This window comes from Carettochelys insculpta, chromosome 4 (assembly GCF_033958435.1).
Source record: "Carettochelys insculpta isolate YL-2023 chromosome 4, ASM3395843v1, whole genome shotgun sequence".
Lineage (NCBI taxonomy): Eukaryota > Metazoa > Chordata > Testudines > Carettochelyidae > Carettochelys > Carettochelys insculpta.
The window spans coordinates 60423770-60437613 of record NC_134140.1 but is presented as its reverse complement, the minus strand read 5'-3'; the positions used below and the strand labels follow the sequence as shown (position 1 = coordinate 60437613).

The following is a 13844-nucleotide window of genomic DNA, read 5'->3' as shown; positions in this document are numbered from 1 at the left end:
AGTGCCTTTCACTGAGGCAGGGTAAGTATCATCTAGACTATCCCTGGCAGGTGTTTTGTCTAACCTGTTCTTAAAAACCGCTAATGGCAGCGATTCTACAACCCTCCAAGGTAGTTTGTTCTGGTGCTTAGCTTTGCTTATAGTACAGTCCAGAGTCAAGGGAGCCCCTAAGAAATATTCCTAAGAGAAGCAGGATGAGATGTCAGAATGGGGAAACTAGCTTTAGTGAAAAGAAGAGAGGAGCACACTGTGTAACTAGAGTAGAGGTTGTGCTTTTTTGAGTAATCTAGTTAATGTGGGGAAACAGTTGTATTAATAGAGAACAGCAGATCAAGAATAAAATTCTCATTTCCTATAGTTTTGGGATTTCCCAGTATTTAAAAAAGAGGTAGGGTGATAGAGAAGATTCCCCTCCCTCTTCCCATAGATAAAAATGGAACTAAAAGTCTATGGGATTTAGGGTTATGTAGTATCAATTTGCTTTATCCCTAAGATCAACTATGGATCAGAAGCAAAAGAGTAGAACTGGTTTAGAAGAGCTCTGGTATTTGACCTAGGGCTGTCAATTACTTGCAGTTAACTCACTAAAACAAATGAACTTGATTTAAAAAAAAAAATCAATGCCAATTCATTGCAGTTTTAATCGCACTATTAAACACTATGGTTACGTCTATACAAGAATCATCTGTCGACAGAAGTGGCTGTTGAAAGGGATTTCCCAGCAAAACTTCTGTCGACAGATTGCGTCTACACATAAAAGCAGATTGAAAGAGCAATCTGCTCTGTTGACGGAGAGAGCCAGACTGCCTGGGCCTCTCTTGACGGAGTAGCTGACCAGAAGCTCTGCAAACAGGACTGCCCAGTTAACCAGAAGCCCTCTCTGTCGACAAAAGGGCCCCAGAGCATCTACATGGCTGTTTTGTGGACAGACTACTGTCCAGAGAGATTTTATACCTGAACAGGGAGAGGTATAACACTGCCGATGGATGTGCCAGGTTTTGCCTACAAACTGTTGACAAAATGCATTTTGCGTGTAGATATTCCGCATTTTTCCCCAACTAAAGCCTAGTTTTGCCTGGAAATGCCTCTCTCATAGCTATAGCCTATTAGAATATCAGTTTAAATGTATAAAAATACTTTGGATGTTTTCTACATTGTCAAATATATTGATTTCAGTTACAACACAGAATACAAAGTATACGTTGCTCATTTCAAAGCATTTTATCACAAATATTTGCACTGTAGTTAAGATAGCATCAATAGTGTTTTTCAGTTCACCTCATACATATACTGTATTGTGATCTCTCATAAAAGTGTAACTTAAAAATGTGGAATTTAGCTTTTTTCAGTACAGTTATGTAAAACTTTAGAATATGCAAGTCCACTCAGTTCTACTTCTTGTTCAGTTAATTGCTAAGACAACAAGGTTGTTCACACTTATGGGAAATAATGCTGCCCACTACTTGTTCACAGCGTTGCCTGAAAGAGAGAACACGAGTTCCCATGGCACTGTTATAGCTAGCATTGAAAGGTGTTTACGTGCAAGGTATGCTTGATGTACACATGCCCCTTCTTCAACTTGTAGACTGTGGTAGCTTTTCCTTAACTTGTTACAGTGCCAATTATTTGTAACCAAAATAAAACTGTGAAGTGATCATTCTGCATTTTGTATTCTGTGTTTGTAATTGAAATCAGTATGTTTCAACACGTAGAAAAATCCAAAAATATGCACAATAATTTAAATTGGTATTCTATTATTTTACCGTGTGATTTAAACTGTGACTAATTGCACTTATGTTTTAATTTTGTGATTTTTTTTAAATGTAGCAATTAATATTTGTAATCATTTGACTCACCCCAATTTAATCATGATCATTTCGTCTAGCGTCAGGTTATGCTAGCATTTGACCTGTGACTGGCAGATTGATATTTGCTACCATAAAAAAAAAAATTGGGGCTGGGAGGTAGGTGGGGAGGAATTCAGGATATTGTTTTGAGTTTAAATATAATGAAAAGAACATCCTTACAGACTAGTGCTGTGTCTACCAGCTCATATCCCTGTATTTTCTTTTTCCCATTACAGATTCTAATTTCTATCAGAGCCAATGTGAGCTTAGTGGCCTCACCAAGCCTAATGAAACATTTTATTGCCACATTAGGACAGATTTTCAATATGTATCAAAATGATGATAAACTTACACAATGACAACATTTTGTACTTATTAAAGATGAGCTTTGATGTTTTTATTTTTGCTCTCACTTGGTTTAGCTACCCACTAGAAGAGTACTTTGATACGTGAACCTCTTTATTGAAAAACAAAATAAAAGCAATCTGCAAAGGGCTTGTGAATTTCCTATTCACTTACACTAAGCAGAGAGATGCACTGAAGATATTTCTAATATATGTTCACTGAATATATTAATAGTACTGTTCAGCCTACCATCCAATTTATATGTAGCTCTATTATGAAAAATGTTCATGCCTCATTTCTCAGATGTACGGTCTCAGATAAAGCAAGGCAACAAATACATAAATGCACATCTTGTTATCAGAAATGTGCCAGAAACCCTGAGTCTTCACTTTGAAACTGACATTTTGCACCAAAGAAAAAAAATTGGACTTAGAATCATTTTGTTATGGGAGGAATTTTGCAAATACGTGTTATATAGAGGTACTTTGAAGAACAATGTAAGCCATAACCTGACATCAGATTTTACAGAAAGTGTTGCTAAGAAGTTGTTCATAGCTCCTGATTTTAGATAGAAATAATTTACTGTATAAAACTGTGACTCTTGCAACTAAGATGAGTGGTATCTAAACTGAGATGCATGCCATCGGCAGCACAGGTGAAAGATATATTATTGCAACTGAGCATGGGACATTGCCTTCTCCAAGAAGGGTTTCCTAGCAGTTACTACACTGGAAAGTGAAAGAGAGTGATGAAAATGCCCTGTATAGGCTAAACCTAAAAATGGTATGGGCAGGGATGCAATTAAAACTGAAGAAGATGGACATCAGAAGACAGAATTCCAGCTGCTTGCAAGCACAAGGTCAAGAGTCAGAGAAGATGATAATCATTACTGCTGAGAGTTTGTCATTGTCAAAAAGAAGCCTAGCTGGCAGCAGAAAATGACCTTAAGTAGGCCAAGGCATCTGACTATCTATGGCATTATTAGTTTGGTCTCGCTTTTGCGGTAATTCACCCTATGAGGTGATTTTGGTAAGGGGAGTGGAATAAAGTTGAGAGAATGTGTGTGAAAGTCTGCAGTGCCTAGTGAGTGAGCTTACCTTTTTTTTTCTTTTCTTTTTTTTTTGCCCTTGAAATGTTCACCATGTTTGACAGCCTCATGAAAAAAATGACAGGTTGTTTGTGTGGCTTTTCTGTAGAACCTGGGCAGCATGAAGAAGATCAGAAAGGGTCAGAATAGCAGCAATGTGTGTGTTTGTGGGTGTTTGAGCAGAAATCAAAGATGCTTTGAACAGCCAAAGAGAGGGGAATTTCCCTCTAGTTTTAGAGCCAGTGATTTCCAGGGAGAATTCCTTATTAGACCTTTGGACAGATGGAAGAAAAATCTTTGTCTGATACTAATACACTTGGACCTGAACTCCGCAACAGGTTGTAACAATATTGGCTATTGTAAAAAATGAAAAATGTCCCAGGAATGCTCAGGGTGATTCCTAGAGCAGCAGTTCCCAGACTTTCACTACTGTGGACCCCCAGTCACCCCCCAAACTTTTCAGAGACCCCCAATCACCCCCATTTGTAGGCCCCCCCCATCAAAGCCAATTCTAGCCATTATATGCACTTCATTGAATGAAAAAGGAAATCGCATAGTTTCATAGTTTCCGTAGTTTTGGACCGCAATTAATAACACTATTGAAAGATATTTATTTTAAAAATAATAATTGATTGCAATGTTTCAATTTATTTACAATTTATTTTTTATGATGATTTTTATTTATTTTTTCATGGACTGGGGGTCTGCAGACCCCAGTTTAGGAATCACTGGCCAGGAGTGATGTTGATAGTCTGTCCTGATGAGGAAATAGTCAAATTGGACATGTATGGAAGAGATTGTGTTTAATAAAATACTGCTACAATGTGTACTCCTGTGTCAAGATACAAAATGAGAGACCCATGTTACAATCCAGCATGAAATGGAATACATGGTAACCTCCTGAAAGAGCAGAGTCAAAGACAGATGGAGTATTTGAGAGATTATGGAAATGAGGATTTGATATGGAGAGGAGAGATTTTTGCTGTGTAGTGAATGAATCAGAGAAATGAAAGGTGGTGACAGAAGTGAAGCAATCAGGAATGCTGGCAAGAGTGAAGGAGCTAAAATACCAAAAAGGTTAGATGTTTTGGAGTGGCATAGAAAGTTGGCATTCAGCCTTTGAAAACTAACAGTGCTGCTTCCTCATTGAATGAGATCTGAGAAAGCCTCAAAGAAATCGCAGTACAGCATACATTCAGTATGATGGGGCCTAATTTAGCTACAGCTAATCAGGAAAAAGATCTTGGAGTCATCGTGGCTATTTCTCTAAAAACATCCACACAGTTTGCAGCAGTAGTCAAGAAAGCAAACGGTGTTAGAAATCAATAAAAAAGAGATAGAGAATAAGACTGAGAACATCTTATTGTCCTTACATAAAACCATGGTATGCCTACATCTTGAATACTGGGTACAGATGTGGCCTCCTCAGCTCAAAAAAGACATGTTGGCTTAAGAAAAGGTTCAGGAAAGGGCAACTAAAATGATAAATGGTTTGGAAATGGTCCCATATGGAGAGAGGTTAGGACTTTTCAGCTTAGAAAAGAGGAGACTGAGGGGGGGGATATGGTAGAGGTCTATAAAATTGAGAGATGTGGAGAAAATAAACAAGGAAGAATTATGTACTTGTTCCCATAATATCAGAACTAGAGGACACCGAATAAAATTAATGAGCAGCAGGTTTAAAACAAAAGGAAGTTCTTCACACAGCACACAGTCAACCCGTGGAACTCATTGCCAGAGGAGGCTGAGAAGGCTAGAACTATAACAGAGTTTTTAAAAGAGCTAGATAAATTCATGGAGGTTAGGTCCATTAATGACTATTAGCTAGGATGGGTAAGGAATGTTGTCCCTGGCCTCTGTTTGTCAGAAGCTGGAGCTGGATGGCAGGAGAGCGATCGCTTGATCATTACCTGTTCGGTCCTATTCCTCTGGGGTACCTGGCATTGGCCACTGTTGGCAGACAGGATACTGTGCTGGATGGACCTTTGGTCTGACCCAGTATGGCTGTTCTTATTATGATCAGCGTGTTGATTTTGAATTGGGATGGTTGAGCTGTGTGGTTGTTGTATTCTCTAACAAAGCAGCCCCATCACCCACACCTTTCTCTTGGTTGCTGAAAAGGAGGAGTATCCTCACTGCAATTTAGGCTTGGTCTCCTTTTTCAGAATAAAGAGCATCCCCCTTCTGTTTTTTCCCTACCTCTACCAATTGTTCATCCAGAGGGTTTGAGAAGAAAATTGCCCCGTTGTTGCTGGGAGAGGCAAGAATTTCCCTGGTGCATCTCCTCACATTCTGGCTTTGGAAGACAGTGCATCCATCTCTCTCTCAGCTTTCCATTTCTGACTACAAAGGGATGCAAAAATATTTCATTGATTTCCCTACGAGTTTGCTCAGCAGTTCATAAACCAGAATGCCGGTATCAGGCAGTTGTAGCTTTCAAGTTCCAAGCACCTTTTAAAATGACATGTTTCAAGAATATGAACACTTGAAATGAGGGAGCTTTTTCTGATTCAACCTGTCCGTCAATCTAAAAATGATATAGTATGTGCCAAGAATTAGCACTAATATAACACCTTTCATCTAGCTGTGAGAGAGGGAAGTACTGTTATCGCTAGTTTATAGTCAGGGAAACTGAGTCACCAAGAAGTGAAGTGACCTGCCCAAATTTATGCAGGAAGCGTGTGAGGTGAATTGGGAATGCATCCCCAGCTCTTGATTACAAGTCCTGTGCACTAGCTATGGCATGTCTTTCCTGTTTCTACCTGCATTGCTGGCTTACCTCCTGTTGTCTCTCTTAAGTTCCAATTTCTATTTTGACTGTTTTCAGTAGGTTGTTTAATCCCAGCTCCTTGGTTCCAATGGTTCTCTTTACCACTATCCCCACTGGCTCCAACTCTCATCAATCTTTTCCCTTGCTTGCATTTTTATGACCACTTAGCACACATTGCCTACCCACAATTTGTGCAACCCAGAATCTGTCTTTCTTCCGAACACAGTCACCTACCATTCTTCCCACAATGCACCTTGTGGTTCTTTCAAGGAAATTGATTATGCTACTCCAGTACAGGATCAGGAGAGTAGGAAACACAGCTGGTCTGCTGTGCTGCACTAAGAGGCACAACAGGAGGATTACGCAAGTGATGGGAGGAGGAAGGCTTGACAACCTGTGCAGCATCCCAAATGTTACCACTAGTAGCCAGGAGAGGGAACTGGAGGCAAAAGAGTGTTCACTCTCCTCACCCATAGGGATGACTGACAGTAAGAGCGGGTACAACTGTCACTCCAGATGAGTAAAACTTGGAAAGTATGGACAGTTAAGGGAGTAGTCTTATGGCCTGCTACTTATGCTCTGGGAATGCTAGAAAAAGTGAGACCAGAATGCTTGGACCCCTAAACTCCACTGCAGCCACATGCACAGCCTTGCAGAGATGAAATGGCAACTGTCACTTACATGTAGAACAGCCACAGTGCTTTATGCTTGGAATGTTCACTACCAAACATGTCAAACATGAGTCCCGGTCACACTTTTTTTTTGCAGTCTGCAACTACATGTTTACAAACTATCTGAGTGCGGCACTGTGGCTCCCAGTGCTTTCTGGGAGGTGTGTTTTTCAGGCTTGTCTGCTGGCTGTTGGCTTCAAAGGATTACAGGGAGGGATTGTTTTTACCCAGGTACTCGACTTCTTCCCGTCCCTGCCCGCAGTATGTCCAATCAGCGTGGGCTGCCCTTGCAGTCTAACACACAGATTAGTGAGGTTGGACTGGAGACTGCTGTTCAGAACTTAAATGGGTGTGGAGAATGAGGCCGTGGTTGGGGGTACATGGGGTTCAGCCTGGCTGGCTCCTGAGCAGGGTGTTGGTTCACCCCAAGCGGCTCGCATCTTTCCCGCCATCCCAGGCAGCAGTGGGGAGGCCCCAGACTGCCTCCGCCAGGGTGAGCTCCTACCCCAGGAGGAGAAGTCTTTGCCTTGGCAAGGGGTCTGGTGTGGGGCCCCACCGTCCAGTTGCAGCTGGAGGGGCAGGAGTGCTGCGTTCTTGGGAGTGGACCCTTCTGCTTGGGGTCACTGGGTTGCGTCAGGGCTGGGGTCGGGAGGAGTGCGCCACAAGATTGGCTCCTGGGAGTCTTGGTACTGCCGAACTTCATGCCTGCCTCTGACCCCAGCGTCTGCTGCTACCAGGGCTGGGCAGTGTCCAGGGGTTTGCCAGGGTTTTGACCAGATCAAAATGGGCAGGGGGTTGATGATCATAGCAGTGGAGATGGGCCAGCAGGTTTTGCATCTCCTCAGGCAGGAGCTGGTGTCACTTGGCGCTGTTGTGGCCTGGTCTCTGAGGAGCTCACTTCTGAGTCGGTTTGGGGGTGGGGTCGTTTGAAGGCGAGAAGAAGGAGTGGGAGAAAGATTTCTTCTTGAGGGATGTGCTTCGTAAATGCCCTGCAAATATTTGATGTGGGTTTTATTGTAGGGCAGTGAGTGACACCTGAGGGACTGATCAGTGGGGTTTTGTTATATTGAAGCAGGTTCTTTCAGGGAATCCTGGTGACCTGGTTTAGGGTGCTGTTTACTGCTTTGGTGGAATATCCTTGTTTGGTGACAGCAGATCAAGTTTGTTAGGGTGTATATCCTAGACTTTTTTCTCAGAAATATTAATAAAATTCTAAACCAATAACATTAATATTAAATATTCTCAATTAAAATTATTGTATTTTATTCAAACAAGAGCTGAAAAGTATTATAAAATATACCTAAAACATAATCTATAATAATAAATAATTAGGGCTTTCTAATATAAGTACATTTTCTTTGGTGGCCCTGAAAGCCGTTTTTGTTTGTGTGGCTGTCAGTAGGCTTTGAGTTTGACATGCCTGTTCTACACAGAGATATGATCCAATGTTACGCACCATAGTGTGATTCTGTAGGCCCAAAGATTACCATCTACCCTTAAAGAGTGATCTTAACTATGGCTGTAGTGGCAACAAGAGTTATTTGAAATGAGCTCTGTTCTTTAACTATAGAAGTCAAAGGATGTAAGTAAATAATTTTCAGCAAGATAATTTGATAAGCACTCCCCTAAAACATTGTGCTGTAAAGGAGGACCTACAAAAGAATGTTCATTGTAATATTTGCATTCCTATGGGCGATGAAGAGGGAAAATTTGCATGAAAGAAAATTAATTGTGTGGCTCTGAAGGGTGAGATGGCAAGTAGAATTGGTGTCCTTAACAGATGTCATTTGAACTGAAGTGAAAGGAAAGTTGGTACATTTGGTTCAGTTTCCTGCATAAGAACAATACCACTTAACCTGCCAGGTTCTAAAGGTAAGGTAGACCATATGAAAAAGACTCAAAACAAGGGATGCACAGTATAGTCATATTGGAAATTCAAAGAAATCGTGTCATGTTAAAATACGGTTAATTGTAAAACATGAGTCCACCTCTTGATTACTGTGGTAATAGCAGCCACAGTTTCCTATTTTTAAAAGACTTCCCTCTCCTGTTGCTGTGTGAAAATCATCCATAAACATCGGAAATGGTCTGTAGTTAAAGGATGAAACTAATATACACAAAGCACTGTCAAATCTAAAAGCAATCAAACTGAAAAACTTGAGAATTATTTTTACCCTAATCCCTTTCAGTTACAGTAATCTTTTGTGATATTTATGATAGGTAAAGCAAATATCTAAGCAAATTGATTTTAAGCTGAGGGTTTAAATCATTCCCTCAAAGTAGACAGCATTTTCTGTTACTTCAGTCCCACAATTTCTATCTCTGAGAGAACTCTGGGGGGTTTTGCCCCCCATTGTGGGAACTTTGGATGTAAAATGTCTGGTGTCCTTTGAACTGAGGGATATTTGAGAGAACAGTAGAGAGAGACCTGAGCCCAGCAGGAGAAAGACAGGACACTCTGTAGAAACAGAATATATTTGGTGGTTTTGGTAATAGAAATAGATGACAGAGCCATATACATCCTTCTGGAGTGTGTCAAAAGCTGTTGCACTTGTACGACGCTGAATGAATTGAATTTGAAAGATTGAGGGTAATCGCTATTGCCTACCTAATGCTTTGGAAGAGCCACGGTTGAGACATTGACATTTAAATTAATTCAGTGACACATTATTTATGAGCAGTTCGGCAGAAAGCGCAACTTTACTCACATCTGTAAGGAAGAATTAAGTGTAAAACATAAAACACAGATGCAGCCAGTTTTTCATATGGGTTTGTGCGGTCACTCTGGAGAGATTCAGATGCTGCCCAGCTGATTGGCAGAGCACCCTCAGCTAGGTTGTTTTGTTTCTATTGCTGGTGCACAGTCCTACATGCCTTTTATGTTCATAACACATTTACATAAAAAAACTAATCTGCACTTAGATGAAAAAAATTCTGCACATGGATAGAAAAGCTGAGTGGGAACATTGTATGCAACTATAACTTAGTCTTACTCTTGTCATAAAAGTGGCATGAATCCCATGTCTTTTCCAACTTATACTGAACCTCTGTGCCTTCATAGAGATTGGCTGCTACTTACCCATTAAGATCTGCTCTGCCAGCAATGAATGCAGCTACTGAGACATGGAATCCTCATTAGGCTCCTAAAAATTCCTGTGGCTGGTGGAAAAGACAGAACTGTTTTAGCAAAATGACACACACCTTATATTTTAGTTTTCTCCACACCATTCCTCCGCTGTCTTCGATACTGTGCATGTCATACAAGGAATTATAATTAACATGACAATGGAAAAGGCACATTTCATAATTCAGGTTTATTTCTATTATAGAAGTTTTATATACATATTTAAAGCTGAGTAGATATATAGTTGTTATAAAGAAATATGTGCAGGAAAATAGAGTGTATACGATTTAAAGGAATACAGCAGTTCTCACTGCGGACACAGACAGTAATTCCTTCGCTGGCTAACCTTATTTCTAGCTAAGTTTCAAAAAGACAGCTAAAATATGTTAAATACTCTTCTACTATTACTTGTCTTAGTAAGGCAAGAGATGTTAAGCAGTCAGGAACACGAAAGGGCACATAAGATGAATAACTATGGATGCCAAGAGAAATGGATCCCTGAGACAATCTCTCTTAAGGAATGGTGCAGGAAAGATTTGGGGAATTCCGTATATAACAGTGAAATAAATGTACTCTGATAATAGAAAGCAAGTGCAGCATGCTAAGAAATTATATCACCAAGCATGTTTCCTTTGAAACAGCAAATTAGATGTGCACCATGAATTTGCTTCCATTTCAAAGAATAATATGCAGAGTTGGAAATCCCTCTGTTTGCTCTTGCTGTCAATACTGTGGCTCCTGTATGTTAAACAGTCTTTTGATGACTTCAAAGTATGTTTGATTTCTTCATTGTGCATATAGCGTGCACAAAAGGAATCGTTTCTTACTGTGTCCATGGCTGCTATTTGTTCGTTTTATTTGCAAGTGAAAATAATTTGTTCTTACAATGTATTGTTTTACTTTGTCTTATTTTAGCTATGACAGTGAGGGTCGTCTCACAAATGTTACATTTCCAACTGGAGTGGTGACTAACCTTCATGGGGAAATGGAAAGGGCCATTACAGTAGACATTGAATCATCTAGCAGAGAGGAAGATGTCAGCATCACTTCAAACTTATCATCAATTGATTCTTTCTATACAATGGTTCAAGGTAATGTAAACAAAACAAAAACAACAGGTACTTATCAGATACTGACCTGCAAATCTGTTTTTTTCAGTGCATAATGTATTCAGAACAGCTGCATAAAGGGTATATTAGTACAGCAGCTGTTCGTGAAAATGTTATGTTTTAAAGACTTTAAGAGGGAGGGAGTAGCTATAAGGAGGTAATTAATTCTACTTTATTATCTAATCAACAAGCTGTTAGTTTTGGAAACAAACTTTGGGATCAGGCATAGAGGGCACTTAGTCTTCCAATAAGTAATGAGGAAAACCACAGAGGTTTGAGGGGGAGGGGAAGAGGGAGGAAATCATTGGTTAAAAATTGTGGTAACTGGATTTTAGATTTAAGGTTGTGTGTGAAGCTGCAGCAGCATGTTCCAGCAACAGTCATTGTGCTCTTAACATTTTGCAAATAAAATATAATGGTACAGTAACAGATATATTTTATGGCAGTCTAAAAGAATTATTCTTTGAAAGTGTGATTTTTTTTTTCTCTACAAAGTTAGTGACTTTGAGTGCAGGTCCTGCTGCACATGGATTTTAGGGCTAGATTCACAAATGGACTTGGGCACCTAAGTTCAATAATTAGGCACCATTGACATTTACAAACCACTACTTGGCTGTAGACACCTAAATTCCTCTGGGCTCCTAGGTTTCTGCTGGTGGGCATGCGCAAAGCTGCTTAAGTCCTGTCATTGACGAGCTGCTCAGTTCGCTTATTGAGCCCCATCAGAATTCTCAAACAAGGCATACTCCTGCCTCTCACCTTGCCTGGGGGTCCAGTCTGATTAGTTTGTTATGAGCATTCCTAGCCCCTCACAAAATCCACTGGAAAGAAAGGTAGAGTGTGAGCTTGTTGCAGAATAGGCAAGAGCTCAGTGGCGAAGGTACTCCCCAGGGTGTGAGAAGTTGGTTCAGATCCCTATTACAACAACTTCAACAGGGTTGACAGAGGAATGTGTTGTTCCTCCACCAAATAGTCTGGTAGATAGGGTTTTCATCTAGATTACAGGAGACCTGGCTTCAAGTTCTTGTGCCAACTCAGGCAGAAGGGGAGTAAAACCTGCATCTCCCACATGTGAGTGCCCTAACCACAGAGCTATTACTATAAGAGGGAGGAGAATGAGTCTCTGTGGCTTAGTTGCCGAACTCCAGGAGAAAGAGTCACGGCTGTAAATTGTGATTGAAAGGAAATACCTCCTTGTAGCTAGTCAGCTAGGTGTTTAAGTCCCCTTCTGGAGTTAGACCCAAGACCTTTCCCTTTTCCTCTGTATTTCAGCCGTGGCTGGCTTAGCTTGCTGGCTTCAGTAAATCCTTTAACGCTTTACTTAGAGTGCCCCGGGAGGTGGCCACTGAGTATTGCCGTGCCTAAGTTCTCTTTGTAAACGTAGCCCTCAGGTACTTTTATAAATCTTACCATGCATGTATTAGTCAAATAAATGACAGTATAGGAAGTCAAGACTTTACACATGAAACAGCCAGATTTTTAAACCTGCATAAGTAACATGTTTTTATACTTTGTTTCATTTTTAGATCAGTTAAGGAACAGCTACCAGATTGGCTATGATGGCTCCCTCCGAATTATCTATGCCAGTGGCATGGATTCCCACTACCAGACAGAACCGCATGTTTTAGCTGGCACAGCCAATCCAACTGTAGCAAAAAGAAACATGACTCTCCCTGGAGAGAATGGACAAAACTTGGTAGAATGGAGATTCCGAAAAGAACAGGCCCAGGGAAAAGTCAATGTGTTTGGCCGAAAGCTACGGGTGAGCGCATGTTCAAATACATATGGTATCGGCTGCATTTGGTTCTGATGAGTGGTAACATAGGCGTGATTCAATGAACATTGCCATTCCACAGCCACAGAACATGTAGTATATAAAGTAGCCATGCTTACTACTCTCCCTAGTGAGTAATTTTTCTTTCTTTAATTACTTATCTTTTCCACAACCTCTTTCTTTGTTGAACTTGCCATCTAATATCATGGAATTAGTCAGCATTTATTAGTAGTAGTAGTTGTTATATTACTGTACTGCCTAGGAGCCCAAGTCATGGGCTAGGACCATGTTGTGCTTGGGATGGTAGCTGTAGAGCACAAAAGATGCCCCCCTGCCACAAAAAAAAAGTTTACAATTTAAGCATCGGACAAACAACAGTGGGATCCAGACAGGTGGGGGAGTACAAGGAAAGAATGAGAAAATTGTGGTATGTAGTAGTCTTTCGTCTCAGTTCACAAACAGAACTATTGACAAGTTTTCTTGTAGAGATCACAGCAAAGAAGGCATTTGAGGAAGGACTTGAAGGTGGACAGTGAGGTAGGTGTTTAGATTTTATGGGAGTGCCTTCTAAGGGTGATGGAAAACATAGGAGAAGCACCGAGATGTTTATCTGAAAATTTAACAGAGGGCTATAGAGGCTGTCATCATGGGAGATGGAAGGTGAGCATCGACACTACAGTAACAAAAGAGAGGTGACACATTGCGTCAAGAAAGGCCACGAACGACTTTGAAAATGCATGGAACCACCTTAGGCTTTATATGTTGAGAGAAAGGGAACTCAATGGAAGGATGCAAAGAAAGAGGTCATAGAGTCAAAGTGATAGGCTAGGAAAAAAATCATCTTTGTAGCAGCATTCTGAATGGGCAAAAATACATTTCTCCAGTTCCCAGTGTTGAATGTGATTGAGCCATGAGGCAATAAGAGCTGAGGTGAGAGTTTTGCAGTGTGGATCAACAGGAGAGGCCATATTTTAGAGATATTGTGAAGAAAGAATCAGCAAGGTTTAGGCATAGTCTGAACGTGGGAATCTAGAGAGAGAAGTCTGATATGAAGATGACTCCCTGGTTACAGGTCTGAGTGACAGGTAGAATGGTATTTTCTATGGTAATAGAGACA

At 40.6% G+C, this 13844-nt stretch overlaps 1 protein-coding gene across 11 annotated transcripts in view; it reads left to right on the top strand.

Moving 5' to 3' along the window:
- The window catches only part of TENM3 (teneurin transmembrane protein 3), a 676880-nt gene that overhangs the window by 645210 nt on the left and 17826 nt on the right, over positions 1–13844 (top strand). For all 11 annotated transcript variants that reach the window (XM_074992970.1, XM_074992971.1, XM_074992972.1 and 8 more), the window contains 2 exons: positions 10760–10935; positions 12480–12715. In XM_074992970.1, coding sequence (XP_074849071.1) covers positions 10760–10935; positions 12480–12715 — 412 coding nt within the window. The remainder of the gene's footprint in view (positions 1–10759; positions 10936–12479; positions 12716–13844) is intronic.